Source organism: Phoenix dactylifera, chromosome 1, assembly GCF_009389715.1.
Source record: "Phoenix dactylifera cultivar Barhee BC4 chromosome 1, palm_55x_up_171113_PBpolish2nd_filt_p, whole genome shotgun sequence".
NCBI classification, from domain to species: domain Eukaryota; kingdom Viridiplantae; phylum Streptophyta; class Magnoliopsida; order Arecales; family Arecaceae; genus Phoenix; species Phoenix dactylifera.
Window position 1 is genome coordinate 11,297,447 of NC_052392.1, and position 26,440 is coordinate 11,323,886.

Sequence of the window (26,440 nt, forward strand, 5' to 3'; positions counted from 1 at the left end):
TAAGTTCGTGTTCTTAATACAATGTATATGCTGACTTCAAACAGAAGAGTAAGTTTCAGAGTATGGTTATCATTGCTCATATGTTGTTTGTGTCTGAGTGTGCATGCATACTTGTGCATAGAATACGTATCTCCAATGGTATTCTTAAATATATTGAAGTGGCATAAGAAGTCTTGGTTCTTAAACAAGGAGGACACATCCAACTTCTCATGCCATCACAAGTCAATTTATCTGCAGTTTTTTTTCCTTTTCAATTGGATAATGCATCAATCACCAATTTGAGTTTGTGATCTAAAGTAAAATGTATATACTATATGCTTATACCATATCTGATATAGATGTTTGATATTTATAATGCCAAAATGCGATCCAAGATTTCAAGCATAGATCGTGTGTGCATGCACACATGCATACTCTCCTGCTATTCAAATCAATCTATGCTCCACAGTCGGCAGAACCATCCTGAACTGCCCGGTTCGGAGCGTCCCGAACCGTCCGGGTTGGGGCGTCCAGAGCCGTACCGGCGGTGGACCGGGATGGTTCTGGCAATGAAACCGAGACCCATCGCCGGAGGGGGAGAAGGAGAAGGAAAAAGAGGAAAAGAGAGCGGAGGAGGGAGGGAGAGGAAGGAGGAGAGAGGCCAACCGTCCAGCAAAGGCCAGGGAGCCTCCGCGCAGAGGAGGCGGAGGCTCCCCGGCCTTCGCAGGATGGCCCCGCGTGGAGGCTCCCTGGCCTTCGCCGGCTAGCCCCGACCATCTTCTCTCCTCCCTCTTCCTCTCTCTCCCTCCCTTGCACTCTCTCTCTCTCTCTCTCTCATTTTCTCTTTTCCGTTCTTCCTCTCTCCCGCCTCCACTGTGTCGGTACAGAGCCGACACAACACGGCGCAGGGCCATACTAACCCGTGCCGCCGGGCAACCGGTACGGGGCCTGGTACCGGCACAGCAGACGTTGCTATGCTCATCTTTTTCTTCTCATTTGGATAATGCCCCAATGACTGATTGATGAATTTGTGATCTTAAATGCAACATATATGCTATATGCCTATACCATTGAAATCAACTGGCCCAATGGCTGAAAATAGCAGATAAGGTATCTCAAACATAAGACTAAGTTTTAGAGTATGGTGGTTATTATATAGATGTTTGATATTTATACTTCTGAACCAGGATTTTCCGCATAGATTGTTCTTTACAAAATTGAAAGTATGATTCTGTCTTGTGTACTTTATAATTTTCAGCATAGACCCTGTTTTACAATTTTATATATTTTATTCTCAAAAAGTTTTCTTTTTTTATGTACTCATCTGATCACAATATTGTGGCATGGTGCTTGAAAAGCATGCTGATAATCAATGATTGAAAACAATAGTTAGCATCAGATTATTTTTTTATACAAGAATTCATTAGTGTCTCACAAATGGTTATCAATCAATATTGTTAAGGCTTAAGAGTAACTTAAGTTGCATTATATATCTAACTCAAACATTGCTATTCTTCGTCTTGCAGGTTATTTTTTAACCATAGCTAGGAAAATTCAATTAAAATCTTGCTTAACAGACCACTTTTTTTAATGCAGATACTTTGTTTGGATGAGTGCACAGCCAATGTTGACACTCAGACAGCAATGATACTACAAAATACAATTTCCAATGAATGTAAAGGCATGACAGTTTTGACAATAGCACATCGCATTTCTACGGTGTTGAGCATGGACGAGATTTTAATTCTTGACCATGGGAACCTGGTAAGATTAAACCAATTTTCATATGTATATCCAATTTATGTATATAGAGAGAGAGGGAGAAAGTTCTGCTCAAATATTTTAATCATTATTGTTATTTGACAAGAATCTGTAGGTTTATAGCTAAATATTAGAATACTGATCATAACCAGTAACCTAATTTCATTTATTCGATGAAGTTGGTGCACATTGTTTTTAAGCATTCATCCTTGCCTAAGGTCATAAGTTCCATCGCAAGGGACACTTCAAGTTCTTTTTCACTTGCTCCATCCTGGACTTCTATTGTCTTCCCATGCTATTCTCAAACTCTTAGGTCATACATGAGCCCCTTTATTGCCCCATTTTCTAAGAGAAATTTTTAGAACTTTTTGGCTTTTTTGTCTAATTGTATCTTTTATAAGTACTATTCTATGTTTGTTTTTTCTATATTCATTTTCTAATGGTATTATTGTATTCTGCCTCTCCATATTCATGGAGTTTTCTAGATAACTGTATAACTTTATTTTTAAGACTCAACTAAGTCTTAATCCCAAAGTAGTTGGTGTCTGCTATTGAGCTGAATAGTATAGGAGATAGATATTCTCATGAAGCATCCGAGAGGCATAACGGAGGTGATAAAGGGCAGTCAAAATGAGTGGAGTTAGAGCTTCCGACAGTAAAAGAAAGATTGATCTTAAAGAATCAAACTAACAAGGAATATTTGAAGAACCAGTGGTTGATGCAGAAGTCAGCGAGAGGCTTCTCAAAGATCATCAAACAATGCTGAGATGGGAAAGAGCTCAATGGTTAAAACAAACATGAAACAAAAGAACAATGTCAGAAAGGAAGAGTGTGGTGGAAAATAAAAGATAACAAGGAAACCCAAAAAACTTGTAAGAGGAAAAAGGGTTGAAAAGGAGGAGAAAAAGGTTCATACAAGCAGCCCACCTCCCACGCCGTGCCCTCACCTGACCAAAACAACAACATGCATACACAACAAAGGGACACAATTGGGTATATTCATAATATAGATGTACATACATCTATATTATGAATATCAATTATGTTAATGTTCAAACCCCTGTGCGACAAAATGGATGATATAATTGATGTCCCATTGTTCACACTGATGCTTTATCATAACTACTATTGTCTATAATTGCATCTAAGTTGATATTTGTTATATGTGATCACGTAGTTGTTGCCTATATCTGCTTTGTGAACGCTAACATGATTTATTTGATATGATATCAATTGAAAGGCCTTTTTTCCTTTCTTTTCTTTTTAATTATTGTATTGTTGATCTCTTTGTAGGTTGAACAAGGAAACCCACAAGTTCTTCTGAAAGATGAATACTCTAGATTTTCGAGCTTTGCTCGAGCATCTACAATGTGAATGAGAAATGATTTTTGAAGCTAATGCATCCACTATGTTTCCTGTATGGTCTTTTAAATGCTAAAGTTTTGTCACTAAGACAAGAGATTGCTGCATCAATTTACCACCTGAAAGATCATAGATGATGTAATGAAGATATGTTACTGCTTGGATCAGTCTCATTTAGACTATATTGAAATTTCTGTCATGTTGCAATTATATTCTTTTGTGTTTGTGACTTGATAGGGTTGTTCCTGTGCTCTTTTTAATCCATTGATATGCTTGTTAATCCGAGCTGTACTCTCAAAAGTGAACTTTATAGATTGAATATTGTCAACATGCGAGGAGAATAGGTGAGACCACAGTTTGTTTCTATAAAAGGTGTCCCAAAGCTTCGAGTTCTGCAATATAATTGAAACTTTAGGATGAAAAATTGGGAACCAATGGAGCTTGTCCATTGAATGCAACATGGCTATTGGATTCTTCTTCTGAGGAGCTTTCAAAGCGGGATCGTTCCAACGCGCCCACCTTATCTCTAGATATCCAAGCTTCGGACATCTACAATGCGAATGCAAAATGATTTTGGAAGCAAATGCCTCCACTATGATATCTGTATGGTACTTCAAATGCCACCATTTAGTATCTAAACTGTTCTGAAATTTCTTTCTTTCACATGCTGCAACTATATTTTTTTGTTTTTGTGACTTGATAGAGTTGTTCTTGCACTTTTTGAACCCTTAGATATGGTTTTTGATAGTATGGCCTTACATTGATACATGGCTATTGAATTCTTTTGAAGCTGGTGGTATCGAGCATTGTTGTTGCTTGAGCTATATTGCTACCTCAAAACTTCATAAGTGGAATAGTTTGTTGGGTTATTCTTTCGAACTAAAACAATTTCTATTGTGAATATGACATGTTTGTAGCCCTTCTCAATTTTAGAATTTTAGCCTTTTTTTTGCTTTGCTCTTTGATCACAGAACTCTAAAATGTGCCATTTATTATCTGAAGCCAGAAAATGTCTTCTCTCATGCTTTTAAATTATGGTACTCATAATCCTATAGCAGTCTGCAGTTCTGTGCGCCTTTCTACATTATGTAGATATGATGGTTACATAATATGAAGATGCATTGTACATACAAGGTGGGTTGGTGACCAAGTGTTATAAAGTTGTAATGGCTATTTTTGAACTCATTTAAGAATATTCTATAATAATGTGAAATTATAACAAGAAAATTTATGCCCGTCGTTTGTTATGTAACTGTTATATTTTTTTATGGTGATACCATATTTTCCCACAATAGCTACTATCTAGTATTTATCTTACTGCTGTTATTCATTATTTCTTGGTGTAACAGTATTTCTTGCCATAACAGCATAGTTACCATCATAGTGCAGCAACAAACGAGGAAAAAACTTTTGGACATTTTAGCGAGATAATGGTCTGTTGTATGTCATTTTCCTGCCGATACAAGTTATAGTCTAACTGCTGCTGAACTGTTGACAATTTTGTTGTCAAAACCTTTCAAAAAGCTACAAAGTGGTTTTTATGATTTTATGCTTTGTTCTCAGAACTCATTTGGAAGGTTATAGACAGCATTCAGTTACTGCAAAATCATAAACAACTTGTAAGTTCAGGCGTCCTTCCCTTGCAAAACTTGATATCTGACCTTTAATCATCCTGACGGCTTCCATGTAGCTTCGCGCTTTGTAGGCTTAACTAGCATAACCTCCAAGTTCGCTTAACTTTTTCGCTGCAGCTGTTCGCAATGTTGTGGTGCCAAAGTCTGACATGTTCTAGGTCCATGATGAGCTGTTGGCTGCAAACTTCATAGCAAAACCATGCTGCAACTCTCCTGGACTTTTGTCTGTCATGAATTCTCAAAACAAAGCAGTACTCAAGAGGAGACGCTTTCCTATTGTTAGATAGTGATATCAGAAAGAGATCACTCATATTTTATATTTATTTATATAAATTATTATACTTATATACTATAAGTTTAGATATAATAATAATCATTGTTGTTGTTCAAATTTGGCGCGAGGGTGACCACGCCGGAGGAGTCAAAGGGAGCTGCCGGCTGGAGCAGAGGAAGGAGAGCCACCTCCCGCGCGACGGTGTACCTGCACAAAGTTTCACCACCCCCCGCGCGATAGTGTACCTGCACAAGTTAGAGTGGATTTTAGTTGGTCCCCGAAAAAGGGTCCCCCTTGCGTTACTTGATGGGGGCTATTTATAGTCTCTGTAGAGATGTTTAGGTGGCAGAAGTATGGCCCGTTCTCATCATAGGAGGAGATGGATTTTAGATAGATGGCGCGTAGTTAGAGCTTGCTTGAGGCGCACGGTGTAGACTGTTCCTGTGGACGGTAAGGTGTTGATAGGTGTGACGGATTAGGTTGGAGCTGCATGGCGTTATCCTTGGCTGTCGTTGGCCAGCAAGCAAAGCATGACGTGGTGACGTGGTAATGTACGGCCATGTAGGCGGGCTTAGGCACGCACGTAGATGCAGTCGTGGGCGAGGCTGAGCTCGATGAGAGGCCACATCATATATTTGGCAAGGTCGGCTTGGCAGGTGCTGAGGTCGGCCTCGCTTTCCTGATTCCGAGGTTCGCTCGGTAGGGCGGTCGGGGCGCGTCGGTGAATATAAGGGCGCCCCGAGCTCGGTCGGGGCGCATGGGCGAATATTCTTGCGGTCGAAGGAGTTCTTGACTCGCAGTTGACACAGCAGGGTATTCCGAGCTCAGGCCTGGAACGTCATTATAGGCACTAGAAGAGGTTGCTGCGGGTCGTAGCGGCGGAGGAGCCCGACCGAGGTCGACTGGGCCTTCGGCGGAGTCCGAGATCGGGCTGGTTCTGGGCAAGACCTCGGTCAGAATGGGATGACCCGGTCGGTGTTGTGGTATGCCCGGTCGGGATGGGACGATCCCTTGCCTTGTGCAGGACAATCCATTTTGCCCCCTATCAATCATAATGATGTATTATATTGTATAAAATAATTATACATGTAAATAATATATGATTTCATGGACCATATATAGATTATAAATATAGTTATCTTGTGCAATATTTGACTGATTAAAAATATACTATATATTATGATTAATATTTAATGTATATTGCGTTCGTTCTCAAGATCTGATGCCGGAAACCTAACCAAGGACCTGTGCTTGACACTTGTTTTAGACATACTGCTGGCTGCTAAATTCATTGCGGAAGACTTTCCATTTGTCGACGCTCTACGCCCAGTCTTGCAATGTGAAGCCTTTCATCTGGCCCCACTTTCCTGAAATCCTTTTAAATCTTTCTTTATAGCATTTTTAATGGAAGTACCTCTTAGTTCACGTTCTAAATTCAGCAACCTAGAGGAATCAAAAAGTGAGAATATAGTTATCAAATATCACAAGTGTTTGTTCGGGTTTGTATCCGTTCTTGGTATTTGGGTAAGGTGGTGGGGATTTAGTTTCGGTTTGAGCGAAAGGTGAGATGGGTATAAAACAGAATGTTAGAATTAATATTTCCTAATCTCGAAAAAAGAAGTATTTATTAAATAATATAAATAACAAATGCTACGGAGACATTGACAAGCCATTTTGGCTCCTCTTTCGGCCCCCATCCTAGTCCAAGAGTATACTAGCGAGAGTTGCCAAAGTGGATGTTAAGCTACAAATTCAGAATATAACATGGCTATACCATCAAAAAGTACTTCTCACAATGATATAAAGCCAACCATTATATCTTAGCTTCCAAATCTAATTCCAATAAAATATAATAGATAAAAAAATCAATTTTATCATTTATTAGATAACAAATTCAACATTCAACATCGGTTCAGAGCACCTAAATCCAAATATTTAAAAAATTACTAAGCTACAATTAACAACTAACTAAAGAATAAATATTCTGCTACAAATCGCCAAGCTTGCTAGTGCACTCTAAGCTTAGACCATCCTAATCCTACTCGTCTGGAAAAAAAATATAGATATGTGAACAATACAACTTAGTAAATAAATCTTACACTATTTTATCGGATCAAGCATAAGTTTTTCGATGTCAATGCATTATTTAAAAAAAATAGCAGTTATAGCAATAATAATGTATTTCATGGTACAATATATCAAATAAGTCATAAAACAGATCATGCATGAACAAATTATCCATATTTCATAAATATGTTTATAAGTTCATTTTGCAAATAAATTTTTAAATTATTTTTTTGCCATTTAGCATATCATAGTTCAAAATATTGCTCATAGATGTTCGTACTACGGTCTCTTTATACCTGTGACAGTACCCATGTTTGCAATAGATATAGATTCATATTTCGTATGACAACTTTATACCCACTAGCAGGGCTTGTACTCATATGGATGCTAGCTCCAGGAGTCGATCTTTCCAATTCTAGAAATCATATATAGCTATTTGAGAGCCTTTAAAAAACTTATATCTTTTTTTCTTAAAACATACACATAAATAGATGAAAAATACTAAATGGAATAATCATATCCATATGTTATAAAAAAGTTTTTTCATTAAGACATTCATAGAACTTTTTTTTATAATAAAACATAATTATCATAACATATATGCTGATCTATAATTTTACGAAAAATATGATATTTTTGAGGATAAATCTTATGCGTAGAAAACATGATAATTTGAAAAATAAGGAGTATAAGGTCTACTTACCTTTTTTATCTTAGATTGTCAGACTTCGCTAGGCGACTCCTAGCTAGACCTATTTAAAATATTAAAAATAAAATTAATTTTCATTCAATGACTTGAATGTAATTAAAAATAATAAGAAATATAGACGATTAGTTAGATGATGGCGTTCGACGGTCCAGGTGGGTCAGGTCTAGGTGAATCGAACAATGAATCATAGGGCATGAACTCGATTAAGATCAAGATCGTTCAACAAGGTTCATCATCAAGGTTCATCATCAGTAGGTTTTAGGAACACTCTACCGAGCTGGGGTGGTCGGTCCGACAGGCTACCTAAGTACCCGTGCAATTCAGGGCCTCTTTGAGGGTCGACTCAAGTCCATAAAATAGGTGGACGGACCCGTACTGGAATTCATAGATCTATTTAGAGAGAAAAACATGGAGATGAGAGAGAAATAAACGAGAGAAAAGAGAAAAAAAAGAGAGAGATGGGCTCTCTCTCCTCCTCCCCTTCTTGTTCTTCTCTTCTTCTTTCTTTCTTTCTTTTTTGGTAAACAGGAAAGGAAGGGAGTGGATGATGGCTGGCCATGGTGGCCCAGCAAGGCGACAGCAGGTGGGGGTGGCGGCAGCAAAGAGTAGCCGGCGGCGGCCAGCCAGCCGAATTCAACCTAAATACAGGGCCGAGAAGTGATACTTGGCTCGGTTGTACTCGGATCCCAACTAGTTTGCCAGCGACTGGGGGTCTAGCTCCGGCAAGAGACCAACATGAGGGATCGGTCTTGGGCTTAGGCGATGAACGCCGGCGACGGAGATAGATGGAAAAAAGAAGAAACAAATTAGAAAATAGAGGAAGTGGAGTTCAGCTGATTTTTGGCCAATTTCTTTGCCCACAGTGGTGGTTTGAGGCCGTGGAAGGAAGAGAGGATAAAGGAAAAGAATGCTATAACATTACCTTGGCTCGGATGATGTTGCCAGCCTTGATTTCCGGTGAGCACAGTAACAAGCTGCTGCAATTCTAAAGCGAGAAAAGAGGAAGAAAGAGAAAAAAAGGGCGGTGGTAGTCGATCATGGTGGTTCGCCGACCACTGGAGAAGGAGGAAGAAGGAAGAAGCTGGGGAGGTGAGCGGCAATGGGTTGACTGAGGGAAAGAGGGATTTAAATAGGATCCTTGGGAGGGGGATAAGCTCGGACGAATGATGGCACCGATCGGCCATTCGCCGATTACAACAGCCCCCAACGGCCGCTACCCATTCACACCAGACCGGAGAGTTCGCACCAATTGTGCCTCAGTGGAGACCGTTTGAGCCGTTCAGGCAGGGGATCGCGATTCTCTGTTCTGACTCTTTCCATTTTTTTTCGATGGAAGCTTGTGCTGAGCCAAGCTCTAGTTGGGCCGGTCAAGTGGACCAGGCCATCGCACTGGACCGTTCTCCTTGGCTTGCTAGATCAGCCAAGGAACTAATTCAGTTTAATTCACTTTGTATTTTTCCTTCCCATGGAACAACAAAACAGTAGTTTCCCACCGGGTACAAATGCAAGCACTAACTATATTTGACATCATTCTTATTTAGTTTTGTTTTTAATGAACCCTTGAAGAAGCTTGCCACGTTGTCACCCTTTTTTTTTTTTTTTTTGCTTTAAACGGGTTTCAGACAACGCGTGTCCGAATACACGCAAGAAAATCAAAATACACAATCTCACATAGTGCCAATGGCAGCTCTCTCTCTCTCTCCTGCCCACAGGACGTATCCGGAATGGTGGGCCGCGTATGCAGCCACCCAGTCAGCCGCCTCGTTGGCCTCTCTGAATACATGCTTGCCTCAAAGGCCACGCCATCCCTCACCATCATCCTAATGTCCCGGATCAGAGGGTGGTCAGTGCTCTCACCACTCGGTCCCCGCCGGATCCACCCAATAACTGTAGCCGAGTCGCCCTCCAGGATGATTGAGCTGGCCCGTAGCACCTGACAGGCATGGCGAAGACCTGCCCAGGCAGCTCGCAACTCTGCCCCTGGAACTGATATGTCGAACAACCGGCAACCGCCCGCTGCCACTACCCTGGATTGAGGGTCCCATATGACGAAGCCAGCCCCGCCTCGCGTACCTCCATCCAACACCGACCCGTCAAAATTTACCTTGAGGAAACTCGGGGGTGGGGGCTCTCAGGTGAAGAACACCGTCCGAGGAGCTGCCTGAGCAGAGAAGGAACCCCAGGTGTCCCGAGCTATCAAGGGTATGTCTGATGGGGTGGGGAGTCTGGACTCCATCGCCAGTGCTCGAGCAGACTCCGCAACAAACCTCGGCGACATCCTGCGCTCGCCGAAAGTGCGAGCGTTCCTTACCAGCCAGATCTGATGGGCTGTGCAAGTTGCTCGGATGGCCTCCTGACATGTCCCGGGACTGGCTAACCATTGTCGTATCAGCTGCAGGAAAAGTCTCCTCTCCTGCCACACCTCCTCCGGGATACCTGTCCACTGTCATGTCGACCTCGCCCAAGTGCACCGAAATAATACATGATCCACAGACTCATCTGCACCGCAAGCCCCGCACTCTGCAGGGATCCCCAAACCACGCCGACTCAGCACTGCTCTCGTCGGAAGGCGGTCCCACATCACCTTTCATAAGGAGAGTGCTGCCCTCGGATGGAGCCCGGACCTCCAAATCCAGGCGCAGTCCGGTCCCCGCTGGATAACCCGGGACAGATCACCCAGCCTAACACTGGCCCTGCATGAGGTGCCCCAGACCCTGACGTCTGGTCCCTCGCATCCTGGTACTGGAAGGGATCGGATCCTCTCAGCAAGATGTGCCCCAAACAACTGATGTAGTCTGGAGTCGTCCCACTCTGTCCTCCCTGGTGCTAGGAGGTCGCACACCCGGAGCCCCTCTGCTGCCTCAGTATCCACCATCGTCGGTCAACATCTCAAAGGAAAAGTATCCACCCACGGATCACCGGTCACATCAATGCTCCGTCCATCGCCTATCAGCCACCTGGTATTAGCCGACACAGTCGGCAGATACCTCCCAATCTCGCGCCACATAAAGGAGATTCGGCGGCCTCTCCATGCCACCTCAGAACCCCCTCGGCCATATCTGGCTGCCATCACCCGGCTCCAAAGCCCCTGTGGCTCTAACAAGAAACGGGTTGCGTGCCGAGCAATAAGGGCCTCACGCCGCTTCAGGAGGGACTGCACTCCCAGGCTACCCTCGCTGATGGGAAGGCAGACCTGCTCCCAGGCCACCAGATGTACCCCATGGCCCCCACCGTGAGACCCCCACAAGAAGCTCCGGAGAAGACGTTCAATCTTCAACAGAGTCGTCTTTGGGACCACAGTGTTGGCCATGAGATATACCGGCATAGATCCTAACACCGATCTGACTAGTGTCAGGCTCCCCATCATGGATAGAGATGATGCCCTCCATCCCTCCAGCCTACTCTCGACCCGCTGTACCAGCCCCGAGCACTCTGTCACCCGTAGTCTCCGGCCTGTGATAGGGACTCCCAGGTAGACCAATGTCCCCTCCTGCTCTGGTATCTGCAGAATCCTCCTGATCTCCAGTCTGACTCTGGTCTCCGTGCTAGGGCTGAACTGAATGGCTGAATTCACGAAGTTTACTCTTTGTCCGGACGCCGCACAGTAACCTGCCAGCACTCTGCGAAGTACCCGTGCATCAGAAACCCGCGCCCTAGTCAAAAGAAGACAATCGTCAGCAAAAAGTAAGTGAGAGATAGGTCCTGCCCCCAGTGCTGGGACATAGGCCTCCAGCTCCCGGCTAGTACACGCACCCTGCAAGGCACGAGACAAGATATCAGAACAAATAATGAATAAGTAAGGGGATAAGGGACATCCCTGCCGCAGCCCCATAGTGGACTCAAAAAAAACCCGACGGTATGCCGTTGACCAAAATAGAGAACTTTGGCCCCTGGACACACCTTAGGACCCATCCAATCCATCGCCTGTGGAAGCCGTAGGCCTCTAGTGCCCTCCAAAGAAAACTCCACCTGATCCTGTCATATGCCCTCTCCATATCCAGCTTGACTACCATCAAGCTGCGTCGCTTCGATGCTTGCTGAAGATCATCTTCTGGGCCAACATAACATTGTATCGCATTCATGACCGGCACAAATAGGTTCTTTTCTTTCAGTAGAATGCGGAACATTGCCATAAAGTTAGCTTCCATATTGCTTTAAAAATCCAACTCATGCATTATCGCAGATTTTTTTTTTTAAAAAAAAGCTTTTAATCGAAAAGAGCAATTTCACATCAACACTAAAGAAATCTTCATTACAGGAAGGCATCATCACAATTTAATTATAAAAGCTGCTAATTGCTTTTTTTCCCCGTCTTCTTTTAATCAACTAGCTAGGAAATCCAAGGCCTTGTGGAAAGCCAAACCGAGCTTTCTCGCAACATCCATGGATTTGCTATATATAAGTTACCAAATACTAACATAAAAAGAATTGTGACAAGAGGGGAAAACAGGAAAAAAAACTCCAACATGAACGCAACCAGCTTCCTCAGCTCGTTAAAAGCTGGCACCCGCATCACGTCATGAGTCATTAGCCGGATCACCGAGCGCTGCCATCTCCACCGCCGGCGATGACCTTGGCGACCTCGCTTGGGGTGCCGTTGGGCTTGGACTTGGCGACGAGGGTGAAGTAGCCGAGCGTGGCCACCATGAGGAATCCTCCCACGGCCATGGCCGCCGGGCACTTGGGCAAGCTCCGCCGCTGGTGCAGCACATCGCCGGTCAGCGGCCTCGGTGGCTGCTTCGACTCCCCCGCCGCGTGCCTCGTCATCTCTCTTCGTGCGTGGATCAGAAACTGGAGAGAAAGGTTTGCTTGCACGCCGATCGAGAACCCGGTCATCTTAAACACTGCTGTTTGACATGTTCTTCGTGACACGTGGCATCATCATATGAATTGGCCATGAATAATACGAGATCTCCACCCGACCCGCATTTAGACGCGGCCTCATATCTTCTGGAGACACACCACGTAAAACAACGTAAATCTCGAGAGAAATAGACGGCATTTGCGGCCAATCCAAGCAAAAAAAAAATCGGTCTTCTTGCCTACCAGTGGCAGAGCCAGACCTTGTCGCCAGGTTTCGCCCCACCACAAATCTTCCAGTTTACGAAAACATCTTCTTGAGGTTCAAATCTGACCGAGGGTGGCTACACCGGAGGAGTCGAGGAAGCCGTCGAGATGTCGGGGAAGAAGGCGAGATCTGCCGCCCGCACGCTGGAGTACCTGCACAAACACTGGTGAGGATCTTCCGACTATCAAGTTAGGGAAGTATATATTTAGTTTTGCCAAAAAAGAAGGTCCCTTTGGTGTTACTTGACGGGGCTATTTATAGTCCTGATAGAGAGGCCCAAGTGTCGGAGACATTACCCGCTTTCATCATGAGGGGGGATGGCTCTGAGCCGGATGGCGTGCAACTAGAGCTGGTTGGTAGCGTGCGGTATCCCCATTCGTGAGAACGATAAGGTGTTGACAGTCGTCTCAGGGTATGGTCGAAGTAGTCATGGAGCCGTCCTTTGACTGTTGTGGACCAGCTAGTGAAGCGTGGCGTAGTAGTATTGCAATGTACAGTCACGTAGGAGGACGTGGGTGCGCACATGGATGCAGCCGTTGGCAAGGCCAAGCATGTCGAGAGGCCGCATCATGCATTCGATGAGGTCGGCTTGACGGGTGCTGTAGTTAGCATATTGCTGAGGAGGGCGCCCCGAACTTGGTCGGGCAAGTCGACGAATACAGGAGGTTGGGAGAGCTTTCGGCGGAGTTCGAGGTCTGGCTGATTCTGGGCCGAACCGAGGATACATTCGATTGGCATCGGTGCTTATTGGGCCGAAATTGTGTGGCCCTTTTGTTATAGGTTGAACGATCCATTTTGTCCCCCATCACATCTTGTATTTGTGTTTGATTTGCAGTGCAAAAGCGAAGGAAACGATTTAGGTATGCGGGACGCCCACATACAGCGAGATGTTTTGATCTGCAGTTGCCAACCGAACCGTTTCGAAAAATAAATCTGTGGTACTGGAGTTTTAGCATCTAATAGTAGATTTAAAAATTACTTAATTCATTTTCTTTAGTGTCCTAACGGATTCATAGTCTACTCATACTCCATGCACCCATGTCCATTTTATTTGCTCCCAGCATCCATTTCGGCGGTTACAGCATCACAGTCCATAATTTCATCCAAAAAATTTAACTGGAAGATATCATTTAGGTTCTTTGGTACTATCACAATCCACAATTCTGCATGGATTTTGACATATTCCTCCCGTTTAACCATGGCGTCTTCGTCAAACTAAAAAATTAAATTTTTTCAATTCCAATAACAAGCACCATAATCGACTTATGGCCAGTGTCTCAATGGGCCTATGTCTCCTAGTTCATATAAGCCATGGGTCAGATTTTACCCCAATAGCATTTGTTATAACCCACGACTTCATCCAAAAAACTCACTAAAATGTATTATATAGTTTCTTGACACGATTTACCCAATATATAACTGATATGGGATTACACACACACACCATTCTTCCTACTTAAATAACCACACATTTGTTATCCTCTCGCTTTCTTCCAAAAGCATGGGATACAAATTTTGTTTGAACTAAAATTCAGAAAGGCAAGCAATGTTTCACCCATCTGCGCCCCACAGATAAAAAAACCGCCAGCACCCGCGGCACATTGCATTCGTAGGGATCCATTTGCTTACCAGGAAGAAAATGGAAGGCAAAGAAGAAATTTCAAACAGATTGGGTGATGGAGAATTTGGAAAGAGTGGAAGAAGAGAAATTTTCTAGACCCAAGTTGGGGCCCCCCATGAGCCTCTCTTCCGAGCTACAATAAGATACGAGTTTTTTAGATAAACTTGTTTTCGGTATTCTTGTCATGTTCTGATTACAATTCCTTCTCTGTTTTGTGCTCGTTCTTTGTATATCGTTTCATGCTCTCATTAAATGGATGGATAGGAAATCCCTATCTTTTCATAAACAAAACAAATTATGCTAATATATGGAAGCAATGCTCAAAACAATGAGGGACAATATATATAAATTGAATACCATCAAAAGAAGCACAATCATAAGCATTCTCGGCTCTATGAAACCTGAAACCTATATAAATAAAATTAAAAAAAAAAAAATCCAATCCCCTTCCCCAAAAATAACCAAAATTCATATCAAACAATCCCTCACAGAATCATTCCCACCAAACCCATGAGCGTCAGAGCACCCACCAAGCCCCCTTTAATCCGCACAGCCAACTTCCGACCACCGCTCACCGGAGCCATCGCCGGACCATCGTACTCCACAGGGGAAGGCGCAGGGGAGATCCCACCAGACCAGCGTTGCCTCTTCGACATCACGACCACGATCATCTTCTCCCCCTTCTCGCAGGCCCCCGCTGCTCCACTGATGAAATAGTACGGCCCAGATCGTGGGAGACTCACCGTCGTGTTCCCGTCCTTGTGCTCGGCGATCGGGCTCGATGTGTTGCAGCTCAGGTAGTCCTCCCTCCTCACCTCCAGCACCGAATCCTTCGTGCCGTCATACTTCCAGACTGGGTTAAGAAGAGCCAAAAATGTTAGCTTTGGTCTTGAATCTTTATGGTCGAGAGGAGAGGAAAGGATCGAAATTTACCGAGGCAATCCCCGACTTGGAAGCGGTGTGCCTCAGCCCACCGGTTGAGGGTTTCTGATTTAGACGAGGGGATTTTCCATGCTTCGGTGTCGCCTCCAACCAAGAAGTCCTTAGCTTCAGAGCTGCTGACGATGAGAAGAAGCGCAAGGGATAGGAGCGTAGAGGAGAGCAGCGAGGCCATGGATGGATGGATGGATAGGGAGAAAAGTGTCCGAGTAGTAGCCAAAGGAGGGAGAGAAGGCTTAGTTAAAGGACTTCTGTGGCTTTTGGACGGTGACCTGAGGTTGGGGAGAGACGAAGGCATTAGGCTCTATTTAAACTGGGGGGCAAGCGAAAACTAGCCGTTGGAAAAGATCGGGTAGCTTGGTTAGGGCCTTCGTTGCAACAGGAGGCGGCCCACTTTTTTGGGCTGCTCTCCAGCGACCGTTTCCCATGGGACCCATTCTTCTGTCGGGGTCATAACGGTCGGGAATTCGGCGGCTTTTCATTTTTTTTTTTTAATTTTTATTTTTACTTTTTGTTTAAGAAGCAGCTTTTTATCATCGGCCGGTGTTATCATGCCGCTGAAATACAAAGGTCCAAAAAAAAAGTGTTTTGAATGCTCTTCATATTTTACTCCAATTCGTACAGAAATTAAAAATAAAATTGTATATAAATTTATTTAATTATTATTTGTTTATAAAAATATTACTTGTTTAGATTCTTGAACAGTTTTGCTCATGGAAGGTAGTTCTATCCGTCACACCAAAGAAGGATTCACTTTGCTTAGGTGAATCATCTGGTCACAGATCAAAGCATTTTCTACTTGTATAGGTCTCAAAGTAACTAATGGATGATCTTTTTGTGAAAGATTTTTTAAATATGCAATATATATTTAGACTATTATTGGTTTCATACTTAGATATCATGAAAAATTTGTTGGAAGACCTCCAAATGTGTACCGTTGTGTTAAATAGAAAAATATCTGACGTTTTCTTTGCAAAAAAGTTATTAAATTGATTTATATTAAAATTTATTAATTGAAATTTTGATTTGTTTCATTTTTTGGAATATATGGAAGGAAAAGAAGGTGGTGTTTTCTTTTTCATTCATGATAACTTTCTTTAGCCAAATAATTCTTCAATTATGCATAATAATCAAATGAAACATGAACTGGTCAGTTGCTCACAACTTTTTTCAAGAAACAGTCTTCAAAGAAAATGATATTGCTGCCAATATATTTGTACTTGAAGTTATGTTTTGCTTTTGGTATTGCTCTCCCTACTTTTCAATGAGCCTCATTTTTTTTTCTTTTTCTTTTTTTGCTATAAAAAAAAAGGAAGAGGAGGGTGAGAAGAATCTCACCCACGTAGCAACCGCTACTGGACCCCCTCCCTGCTAGAGAGTGTTCGATGCAGGTAGAACATTTTTTACTCATATCTTCCCCACCCGTGGCAGAGCCCTACCAGCGTGGCAGCCCTATCCCTTTATGAGTACATCACACCAACACCACCTAAGTAACGGCGGACCAGCTAGCGACTCCACCGAACAAATCAAGCAGGAGACATCTAGTCCCCGCATTTAATCGACGCCCGCGCGTTTCAAACCTAGGCCACTCCGGTTGAATCAAAACCCCGTTTCCATCGTGCTACCATCTCGGTATTGGAGGAATAAAGTTATGGCTATTGCAATGATTATTATTAGTTTGTCTAATTGAAAAACATTCCTTTACTGGAATACGATTCATAAAGTAAAATACATCATACTAAATATCTATACAGTAAAATATATCCTATTCAGCTAGCATAGAAATTTAAGTTCAATGACAAAATAGTGGCATGCCTTTTACAATAGCACATTAATTACAACCCTCTTGCCCGGGAAGAGCCCAACCCTAAACACACACATACCCTCATGAAGGCAGAATTGAACCTAAATCACAAGTATTCCAACACCTAGCAGAAAAGAGTCCAAGTTTCACAAATGATGCATGAAAGACAGGTGCTAACTGAGATCCTTCTTCATGGCTGGAATAAATTACAAAGTACTAGCAACTCGTAGGCTCTTCAAACAAGCAACCCAAGATTGCATATTTCTTTCTTTCCCAAGAAAAGATTGCAAGTTTCCAAACAAAAGAGATGGGTTTTCCTTTTTTACAAGAAAAAAATTGCAACCCAAATCCTTGTCTTAAAAAAAGTTAATCAAAAGATATTATTTAAATTTCTAACTCTATATTAGTATCCAAATCTACTTAATGCATAGCCGATAAGGAACTAAACACATGTCTTTTATAGATTCACACATACTCACACTATTTAAGCTCTAATATCCTCACCAGGTTAAGGATCTAAATCCATTCAAGTACCACAAATCCAATTATTAACAAGATGACCAACTCATGGACAATCCAAATGGACCTATATTGCAATATTCCCTAGTCCATATGGATCATGAGCCAAGTTTGCTCTGATACTATTTATAACAATTCAAAATCTTACCTAAAAAAACTAGTGAAAGCTATAATTTAAGTTCTTTGGCAAGTATCCAAAATCTACTTAGTGCATAACTGATGTAGCACTAAACACATGACCATACATATCCTCGTAGCAAGTTTCACGAATGATGCAAGAAAGATTGGTGCTAACTAAGAATTTTCTTTATAGTTGAAGTCCACTATAAAATAACCCATAGGCTCGGCAAGCAAGCAAGCATAAATTAAAAAACCCTACAAGTTAACCAATAGTAAATAAATAAATAAAAAGCAAAACAAGTAAAAGTAAAGAATCCCCATAACAAGGTACTGTTGAGAGTAACAAAGTTTCTAATTTATTAATCAATGCAAACCTCATACCAAATGAATTAACAATGCAACATTGGGGATTATAGAGGAAACAAGGAAATACGACATCAATAAAAAATGTTCTTTACCCTTGCAAAGATGAAGACCATAAGACATTATGAAGTCATTAAATTGATTGGCAAATACTGAAATTCACCACCAAATGCCTCAATTCAATTTAAGAGAACTTACCATTCAATACATGTTGCCGAACAACTTCTTTACACACAAAAGTAACTTATCAGGCATTTGCTTCAGTACCCAAGGAACATTGTCCCGAATGACAATAATATAAACAGCACAACGCATGCCACTTCAAGAAATGAATTCAGGAAAGAAAGAATAGGAAATGCAGTTACTACCAGAAAAGGTACATTGAAGAATGAACAAATTGATGAAGATATCTAAAAGAATCCAAGCTGAGAGGATGAAGAGGGATTACTTCTAGGGCATCATAAAATAGCAAAGGAAAAACCTAAAGGATGGCAATAAGGGCGGCAATGTAATAAGATAAAGAATGCAAGGCAATAAAGCAAACAAGATGGATAACAGAGGTGAACATTTAGTTGAATGCCAAGTTAAAATTATGATTGATAAGGTGAGAAATGAATTTATTAGGAGAGGCAATAGAGCAGCACCATGTGAAAATAAAATAGTAGATAACAAACAAGATGATAAGTATCTGCCGAACATCAATTAAGATAATACCAACATTCAAGGGGACACTGGTAAAGAGAGGCAATTGAATCCATGCCAGAGTTGAGGAGAGGGTATGGAAGTCAAGAAAACAAATTGGAACAACTGCCTAGACACTTGGAAATAGTTCTAGATGGACTCAAAAAGAAAAACATTCTGAAAAATTAGGACAAGGACATAAGGTTTGATTGTTGCAGTTACCCAAGTTTTATCGAAAGTAATTTGGACAAGGTTACAGTAATGCTTTTACTTACATAAGGTATAATATATGCATACAGCCATTTCTTATGGTCAATCCTCAATATGAACATGAAATCACTAGAAAATACCAAGATTATGTGCAAATTACCAACTATGACAAATGCCATGACCTTATATCACTTTATTTCTTTGCAACCTCACAAATTACAAACCACCAATGACCAGATAGTATGTGAAAGAAATCCCATGGTAGGCAAAAGAAACCCATGGTTCTGGATCCAAATTACAAGCAAAATGTACAGTTCCAATGACGACATTTCCACCTTAAGCTAAAAATTAAGATTACAAACTAAATATAGTGGTCACTTCATTAATTAAATATTTGGGGAAAAATTCTAAATGTGCTCTCAAACATAACACAATATCTACGGGATGAAGACAATCAGCATGCATTCCAGTACAGAATCATGTAGTTCAGACCAAAAAAAAGAAGAAAATCAACAAACAACTAGTACAATAATGCATGTACTATATCTATTGCTTAGCAAGTACTTTCAAAAACTGAGTTTAGACGACATAATAAGAATAAACAAGCCCCACTCCTAAAATGGCATGGATGCATCAAACACATATATACACATATAGTTAGGCTTGGCTACACTTGAGTGGACCTTCACTCCGATTCGATCAAGTCTAAATTAGACGATAGAGATCCCATATCGATGATCCGAGCTGTTAGACGTGGTCTATTACTTTTAAGCTACTTACAAACCAAAAATCATTTGATTTGAAGACTCCTAACCTATCCATAAGTAGTAAAAAAAACATGCATTGTATCGTACGATTTAAACTATCCAATTTTTTCACCACTTAATGCATAAGCAAGGAGTCTATAAATCATATAATTTTTGGTGTATAAAAAGTTTTGAGGTAGTAGATCATATCCAACAACTTAGATCATCGAAGTGGAACCTTCATTATCTAATCTAGATCCGACCGAATCTGAGTGGAGATGCACTTGAGTGTAGCTAAGTCAAGCTCTCTCTCTCTCTCTCTCTCTCCCCCCCTCTCTTGATACATACACACATGTACGTAACAAGGTCCAAAGCGGTAACACCCTAGAAGAACACACTGAGCAAAAAATAAACTAAATAAGTTAAAATATCCATTAAAAGATCTAACTAGAATCACATTTAAGCTATCAAAAAATACAAAGTGCTCCAAAAAGCATTAGAAGACGATAGCACCAGCCAAAAATAACAAACAAGCAACAAATTCCATGATCCACTAATTAAATCCACAAGAAAGAAGAAAATTTACATTGCAGATTAACATTTTTCTCTTGGGATAGTAAAATCATGAAGGTTCCGTTTCGACAATAAATATGCTCTAAAGAGTCAATGATGAAGAAAGCTTGAGGCATTCACTTTGGCACTGTTTAAGGCAGATGTCATTCCAATTGGGCACTTGGTGTTGGTGAACACAAACAGTCCGTGCACAAGCATCGGCACAAGCATCAAGCTCAGAAACACCACAAACAGTAACACATGCATTAGGAGTTGGGTCTTTAGAGAATGCACCGACTTTATTCAGCATCCTCTTTGAAGTACAAACTCTCTCACAGACAAAGATGTCATCGGAGTTCTTCTCTCGCCTTCGAGCACTCTTAAGCCTTTGTTCCTCGGCTCGTCTTCTCTTCACTCTAATGGCTTGCCCAAATACAACAGCTGGAATGGCAGCCCCAAACAAGGACCACCAAATATCCACCATTTTTGTAACAAGGCTTCAGCTGTTCATCCACTTCCACCTCTCCACTAGTCAATGATACAGAATAAGAAAACAAGGAATGTTACTGAAATTCCATTTTGCCTATCTTCCAGCGATTAGATTACTATAATCCCCCTGATTGGAATGGCAAAGTAGGTTCTAAGAAAGTCGCTAAATGGAGAACTTAAGAAAGATTTGGAAGTATCATTTGGACATAATAATGACTAACAAAAGGAAACAAATGTGAGTTGTGATATATGTATTTGTAAGCACATAGGTATTTGGTGGGGAAAAAGCTATTGCATGCAACCAGAGAAACAGAGAAGCACTGCGACCTCTGATGGATATGACAGCATTTGGAAAGAAATACATTAAAACAATGAACACAAAGTTTAGTTTGGCAATGTAGAAAGATTACAATTTTCAAACTACAACAAACAACAGCATGATGAATCGGTAAATGTGGGACCGAACAAAATAGTGGAAGAAAACAGAAAAGAATCGAGATGCCTTTTTACGCAAATTTGCTAAAAAAGGGGAAAATAAAGCAATTCCATCAACTCAAAGCAAGCCATGTTTGCCTGAAACACTAATTGTATCGACAAAACAGATCAAAGGAATCATAATCACCAGCTTTCAATAGTAAAATTAAACAAAATCTCAAATATCTAAGACCATATAAGGACGAGTCCATGAATTCAATCTCCTCTAAACTCATGGTGCAACCTAAAGCCTCCACAATATGAAGCAATAAGAAAAGTATCTTTGTCAAAAAAAAAAAAATCTTAGGTCAAAATCATATAATTCCACCGGCGCGTGAAAAAAGAAAACTAATTTTCAAATAAACCCCACAATGTCCTCTAGATGAAAACGCTGCAATTTTGATTCAACTAAATAAACACTCCAACTTCAAGTATTGACGCGGACATGCTTATCAATTGCTGGAAGAGATCAAGTTCTTATATTAGGAAACAAAATCACCTCGAATTCGAAATTCCTCGATTCGCTGATAGGATCAACCCACAAAAGCTCAAGAAATCTAGAAAAACGAAAGACTTCTGGAGGCGAGCCGCAAAACTAGGGTTTTTACGGTGCTTTCGTTCTGGGATAGTAACGGGTCGGATTCACGAGAATGTTTACCCGGAGATCCGACTCCGAACAGTTCAGCGGCATGCATCCAGCCCACAATTGTTCTTGATGGGCCGAGATAAACATAGAGCAGCGGTTTGGGAGATGGATCGACAGCACCAACCCATTCCACATACGAGAAAGGCGTGAATGCTGCTTTCACGGATCTGTGTCAGAGTTGTGGACTGCTGTTGGCACTCGGTATTACTCATTCACAAGAGTGAAAAACTTTGAAGAAAATAATAATGTGATGGGAGAAGGGACGATAGCTTATCAACTCTTTCTCTTACTCAGTACAAATTTGATGGTGATCGATCCTCTTACTCCCTCCCTATCAGCTCCTCTCCACCATGGGAAGCATTAGTCAATGTGGGGAAGAAATTGGATGGCAATTTCATTGGTTTATTGGAAGCGGAAATAAGATAAGATCTCGTTCCTTTATCTAGAATGCCTTTGAATGCAACCTGGACATTCTTACCTCACATCCTGCAGGGACTCAAATCATTTTATACCCAGTATTGGTGACTGAAGTCTGGCGTATTCTCATTCGCATTCTTATAAACTATGTTATGTAACGCAACGAAATAGGCCGTGCGCGACTGGGCCAAGCCCAGTTAGGATTTCCAATTTATATTTCCCTCGCCGCTCTTCCCTGGGGGCGCGTAACGAACCAGCTGGGTCGTCTTCTCCGACTCGTAGCCAATGGGTGTCGGCTCCTACCGCTTCCTCTCTCCCATTTTATCCGAGACCAAACGACGCCTCTTAGCCCAAACGCCTGGCCCTCCTAGCCTTAGTCCCACCTCGTTCCTCGGATCCTCCCGCGCCCTTTGCTCCGCCCCCTCCTCAGAAGAGCAAAACCCTGCCCCTCCAAACCCGAACCCAGACGGAAACCCTAACCCTAGCCGTCGGACCCGCACCCCACTGGAGAAGCAATTCGAGAGCTGGGTGGAGCGCCTTCGCCCGGGCTTCGCCGCCGACGACGTGGAGGCCGCCCTCCGTGCCCAGTCGGACCCCGACCTCGCCCTCGACCTCTTCCGGTGGACCGCCCTCCAGCGCGGCTACCGCCACACCCCTTCCGTCTACCTCGCCATGCTCCACATCGCCGTCACCAGCCGCCGCTTCTCCCAGGCCGAGGCCCTCGTCGACGAGATCCTCGCCGGCGCCTGCCCCCGCGACCTCGCCCTCTTCAACGCCGCCATCCACTTCTGCTGCTCCCGCCGCCACCTCTTCTCCCGCGCCTTCGACGTCTTCAAGAAGATGCAGCAGCGCCACCGCGATGCCTCCGCCGCCGCCTGCTGCCGCCCCAACCTCCAGACCTACTCGATGCTCCTCGGCGCCATCCTCCGGCGGTTCAACAAGCCCCCGGTCTCCTACGTCTACCTCCACGCGGTCCGGTCGCTGGTCCGGCAGATGAAGGCCTCGGGGGTCATCCCCGACACCTTCGCCATGAACCTGATCATCAAGGCCTACTCCAGGTGCTTGGAGATGGACGAGGCCATCCGGGTCTTCAAGGAGATGGGCCTCTACGGGTGCGAGGCCAACGAGTTCACCTACGGCTACATTACCAAAGGGTTGTGCGAGAAAGGGAGGATCGATGGAGGAATGGGGTACTTCAAAGAGATGAGGGAGAAGGGATTGGTGCCGAGCAGCAGCGTGTACATGGCACTGGTCAGCAGTCTGGCACTGGAGAGGAGGTTCGAGGAGGCGATCAAGGTGTTGTTCGATATGCTCGCGAATTCGATGGCCCCCGATATGTTGACATACAGGACCCTGCTCGAGGGCTTGTGCAGGGAAGGGAGGACGGAGGAGGCGTTCGAGCTGCTCGAGGAATTGGGGAGGAGGGGGGCGATGAACCGGAGAATGTATTCCGATTTGCTGGATGGGCTGCATTGGCTCTGCCAGCCTCATGATTAGTTCAACATTCGAACATGGCGTTGGATTCCTCTCTCATTTGCTTGCTCATCTCAAAAAGAAAGATTGATGGTTTGCCCCTACTATTCTGTTCTAGTTGGGATATCATCTACTTTTGACTCTTGAGAGACGAGAGTTTGCAGGTACAATTGGAGCTGTGTCCAGATGGGGTTGTACACAGTTGAATAACTACCGCCGAGCTGAAGCTGCTGTATCCGTAATCGAGGTCATGGTTTGGGAGCAGATGTTGGAATAAGATCTGGAAAACCAGATAAAAAGTGTTATAGAGAGAGGTTTGATGATAAAACTAGAAATCGGTGATACATGGTGGCTGCTCTGGTTAATAATTTGATAGGAATTTGTACGGCCTGGCAGATTCGGTAAGCCCACTGCTGCTAGGAACTATATTGGTCATGTCAGCTTCTACAAAATCTGGATGATTCGGACGTCTGCTTGGTCTTCTGCACTATGCAGCGCTCTTTCAAGGTTTCCGTAGGGATGCATTGGCCAAATATGAGAAGGGAATCAGAGCTATTTCGAGTAAAATTTGATCCTTTGAGAAGACCGCATTTCTCCAAATTTGTCTTCAGGCATTGCTCCATCTCGTATTCTGCCGGAACTCTTTCTCGCGACAAGCTGCTGTCAAACGTTTCCGCTTTTCCTGCTGTAATTTTCTTCTTTAAAATATCAAATAGTTCCCGCAAATTATCTGACATACATTTTGTACTACTATGGTCTATGAGTTGAGGATGGAGGAATTTATGCAAATTAAACTTTGTAATGTTACTTTATTTTCGAAATTTTCAGGGTTTTATTTTGACAAGGCAAAACAAAGCAGCTCTGCATGATATATACAAGGAGAAAACTACCGATGGGTTTTTAATCATTTCCCTCAATGAAAATGCTTTGGGACTCAACACAACACCAAAACCCAAACGCACAAAAAAAAACGAAAAAAGAAAACAGAGGCCACTTACGTGTGAATACCGTCACATGGCATGCAAGTAGTAAAAAAAAATCTCGGGACCAGGTTTGGGCCCTGTAGCAATGTGAGGTGGACGAAGTTTTCAGAACAAAATTATAAAGCTCGCCAAAGAATAGGCAAGGGAGAGTCGGTAACAGAATAATAGCAACATCCATCTGGACAGATGGCATCATCAACTAACAACCCACAAGTATTTCATGAACAAGTTCAGAGAGATTCATGATGCTAATTGTGTAGTTGAAAGTCTGTGAACAACCTATTCGAGTAAAAATAGTTTGGAGAATCATCCGCCAAGGAAAAATATTTGAACTGGAGATGCTTTTTTTGAGAATGACATTGACGATATTTATAGTTCATATAATAGAAAAGACACCTGGTGGAAAAAAAAACAGAAAATGCAGAATTGATTTGAATGCAAAACGCTGATAAGCACAAGGCTTAAAATTAGTGTTGGCAGAATGCACATATTGTAAAATTACCCAGGCACTTATACCCACTTGTAGCCATGACAAAAACCACCGAAAATATTTTGCACAAGTCTATAAGGATTGCTTCAAGATTAGGGATCCTATTCTTCCATATAATGATGCCTACCAAAACTCAGTCATCAGTTGAAAGCTGCTTCTTTAGGCGAAGTATTTCAACCCCATAGGAGGCAAGTTGCTTCTTTAACTTGGTGGATGCTTCTTCAAATTTCTTGTTCATGAGACCCATCTCATCCATCACCTCATTGTACCTGACACGGAGTGCATCTAACTTTGCCTGCATTGAGCGAAGCCGCATTCTGAGCTTCGTCCTCTCTTTATTGTAGTTCAAAGCTTCCTGTAAATACGAATTTGAGTTGAATTCATGAAAACTAGCTGACATAGTTCAGTTATAAGAAATCCTTAAAGACAGATAGAATTTGTTTGACGTGAGTTCGATGTTGTACACAGTTACAAGCTCATAAAGTTTAAAAAGATTAATATGACAATATTTGTAGAGTAAAGAAAACTTGTCCCAAACAAATGGGAGGGAAAATGATAAAATCCGTACCCTCAGTTCCATGATATGGAACTAGGAATTTGTTAGAAGTAATGGCCATCAGAAATCCTTAAAGACAAATAGAATTTGTTTGACATGTTGTTTGATGTGGTACACAGTTACAAGCTGATAAAATTTAAAAGGATTAATATGACAGTATTTGTAAGTAAAGAAAACTTGTCCTAAACAAATGGGAAAATGATAAAATCCATACCCTCAATTTTGTGATATGGAACTAGGAATTTGTTAGAAGTAATGACTTGAGTATTATGTTACATTCAATGAAGGACATTTGTTCAAGCATACTTTATATTTTCAAAAATGGAAACATATCACACTTGGAATGTGGCTATTTGTAAGATGGATTTAACTATCAGCCTGTGCCAGGCCAATACCAGCAGTCGCATTAGGTCTATCAACTACTGGTGAGCTACTTGGTGTAAAATAGTGCCGGTCTTACCATTCAGCACATGGGTCAATACAGCTCAGCACCACTTGGTAAC

The 26,440-nt window shown here is 42.4% G+C and overlaps 5 protein-coding genes and 1 long non-coding RNA gene across 12 annotated transcripts in view; 2 read left to right on the forward strand and 4 right to left on the reverse strand.

Moving 5' to 3' along the window:
- The window catches only part of LOC120103695 (ABC transporter C family member 13-like), a 45,558-nt gene extending 42,236 nt beyond the window's left edge, over positions 1-3,322 (forward strand). For all 5 annotated transcript variants that reach the window (XM_039126414.1, XM_039126415.1, XM_039126410.1 and 2 more), the window contains 2 exons: positions 1,576-1,743; positions 3,034-3,322. In XM_039126414.1, coding sequence (XP_038982342.1) covers positions 1,576-1,743; positions 3,034-3,114 — 249 coding nt within the window. In that variant the 3' untranslated portion in view covers positions 3,115-3,322. The remainder of the gene's footprint in view (positions 1-1,575; positions 1,744-3,033) is intronic.
- Positions 3,141-9,283, reverse strand: LOC120110800. Its single transcript, XR_005511899.1, has 3 exons — positions 8,709-9,283; positions 7,781-7,829; positions 3,141-5,255 (listed from the first exon to the last, which is right to left on the reverse strand). It is a non-coding gene; the product is annotated as an uncharacterized LOC120110800 (long non-coding RNA).
- A 5,557-nt stretch (positions 9,284-14,840) lies between these two features.
- On the reverse strand, positions 14,841-15,706 carry LOC120110801 (early nodulin-like protein 3). The gene is made up of 2 exons (XM_039126435.1): positions 15,409-15,706; positions 14,841-15,328 (listed from the first exon to the last, which is right to left on the reverse strand). Exons 1-2 carry the CDS (start codon positions 15,587-15,589, stop codon positions 14,961-14,963), a joined length of 549 nt encoding a protein of 182 aa, XP_038982363.1. The 5' UTR covers positions 15,590-15,706; the 3' UTR covers positions 14,841-14,960.
- A 4,585-nt stretch (positions 15,707-20,291) lies between these two features.
- LOC120110803 (uncharacterized protein At5g64816-like) lies at positions 20,292-22,004 on the reverse strand. 2 transcript variants are annotated; one of them, XM_039126437.1, is made up of 2 exons: positions 21,872-21,951; positions 20,292-21,025 (listed from the first exon to the last, which is right to left on the reverse strand). In XM_039126437.1, the coding sequence occupies exon 2, from the start codon at positions 20,891-20,893 to the stop codon at positions 20,513-20,515; it is 381 nt and encodes a 126-aa protein (XP_038982365.1). In that variant the 5' UTR covers positions 20,894-21,025; positions 21,872-21,951; the 3' UTR covers positions 20,292-20,512. The 2 variants fall into 2 exon arrangements, 1 of the variants encoding a protein (XP_038982365.1); XR_005511904.1 differs by having other exon boundaries at positions 20,445-20,937; positions 21,872-22,004.
- Positions 22,005-22,666: 662 nt separating this feature from the next.
- On the forward strand, positions 22,667-24,749 carry LOC103717190 (pentatricopeptide repeat-containing protein At3g25210, mitochondrial). Its single transcript, XM_008805478.4, has one exon. The coding sequence runs from the start codon at positions 22,721-22,723 to the stop codon at positions 23,930-23,932; it is 1,212 nt and encodes a 403-aa protein (XP_008803700.2). The 5' UTR covers positions 22,667-22,720; the 3' UTR covers positions 23,933-24,749.
- Positions 24,750-25,227: 478 nt separating this feature from the next.
- Positions 25,228-26,440, reverse strand: part of LOC103721770 (kinesin-like protein KIN-7I) — a 37,130-nt gene continuing 35,917 nt past the window's right edge. For both annotated transcript variants that reach the window (XM_039126445.1, XM_039126447.1), the window contains one exon: positions 25,228-25,736. In XM_039126445.1, the coding sequence (XP_038982373.1) occupies positions 25,515-25,736 (222 nt within the window). In that variant the 3' untranslated portion in view covers positions 25,228-25,514. The remainder of the gene's footprint in view (positions 25,737-26,440) is intronic.

Coding starts and splice junctions, on each gene's coding strand:
- LOC120110801 (XM_039126435.1), bottom strand. CDS start 15,589: ATGGCCTCGCTGCTCTCCTCTACGCTCCTATCCCTTGCGCTTCTTCTC. Junction 15,329..15,408: donor CCAAGTCGGGGATTGCCTCG/GTAAATTTCGAT, acceptor TTCTTAACCCAG/TCTGGAAGTATGACGGCACG.
- LOC120110803 (XM_039126437.1), bottom strand. CDS start 20,893: ATGGTGGATATTTGGTGGTCCTTGTTTGGGGCTGCCATTCCAGCTGTT.
- LOC103717190 (XM_008805478.4), top strand. CDS start 22,721: ATGGGTGTCGGCTCCTACCGCTTCCTCTCTCCCATTTTATCCGAGACC.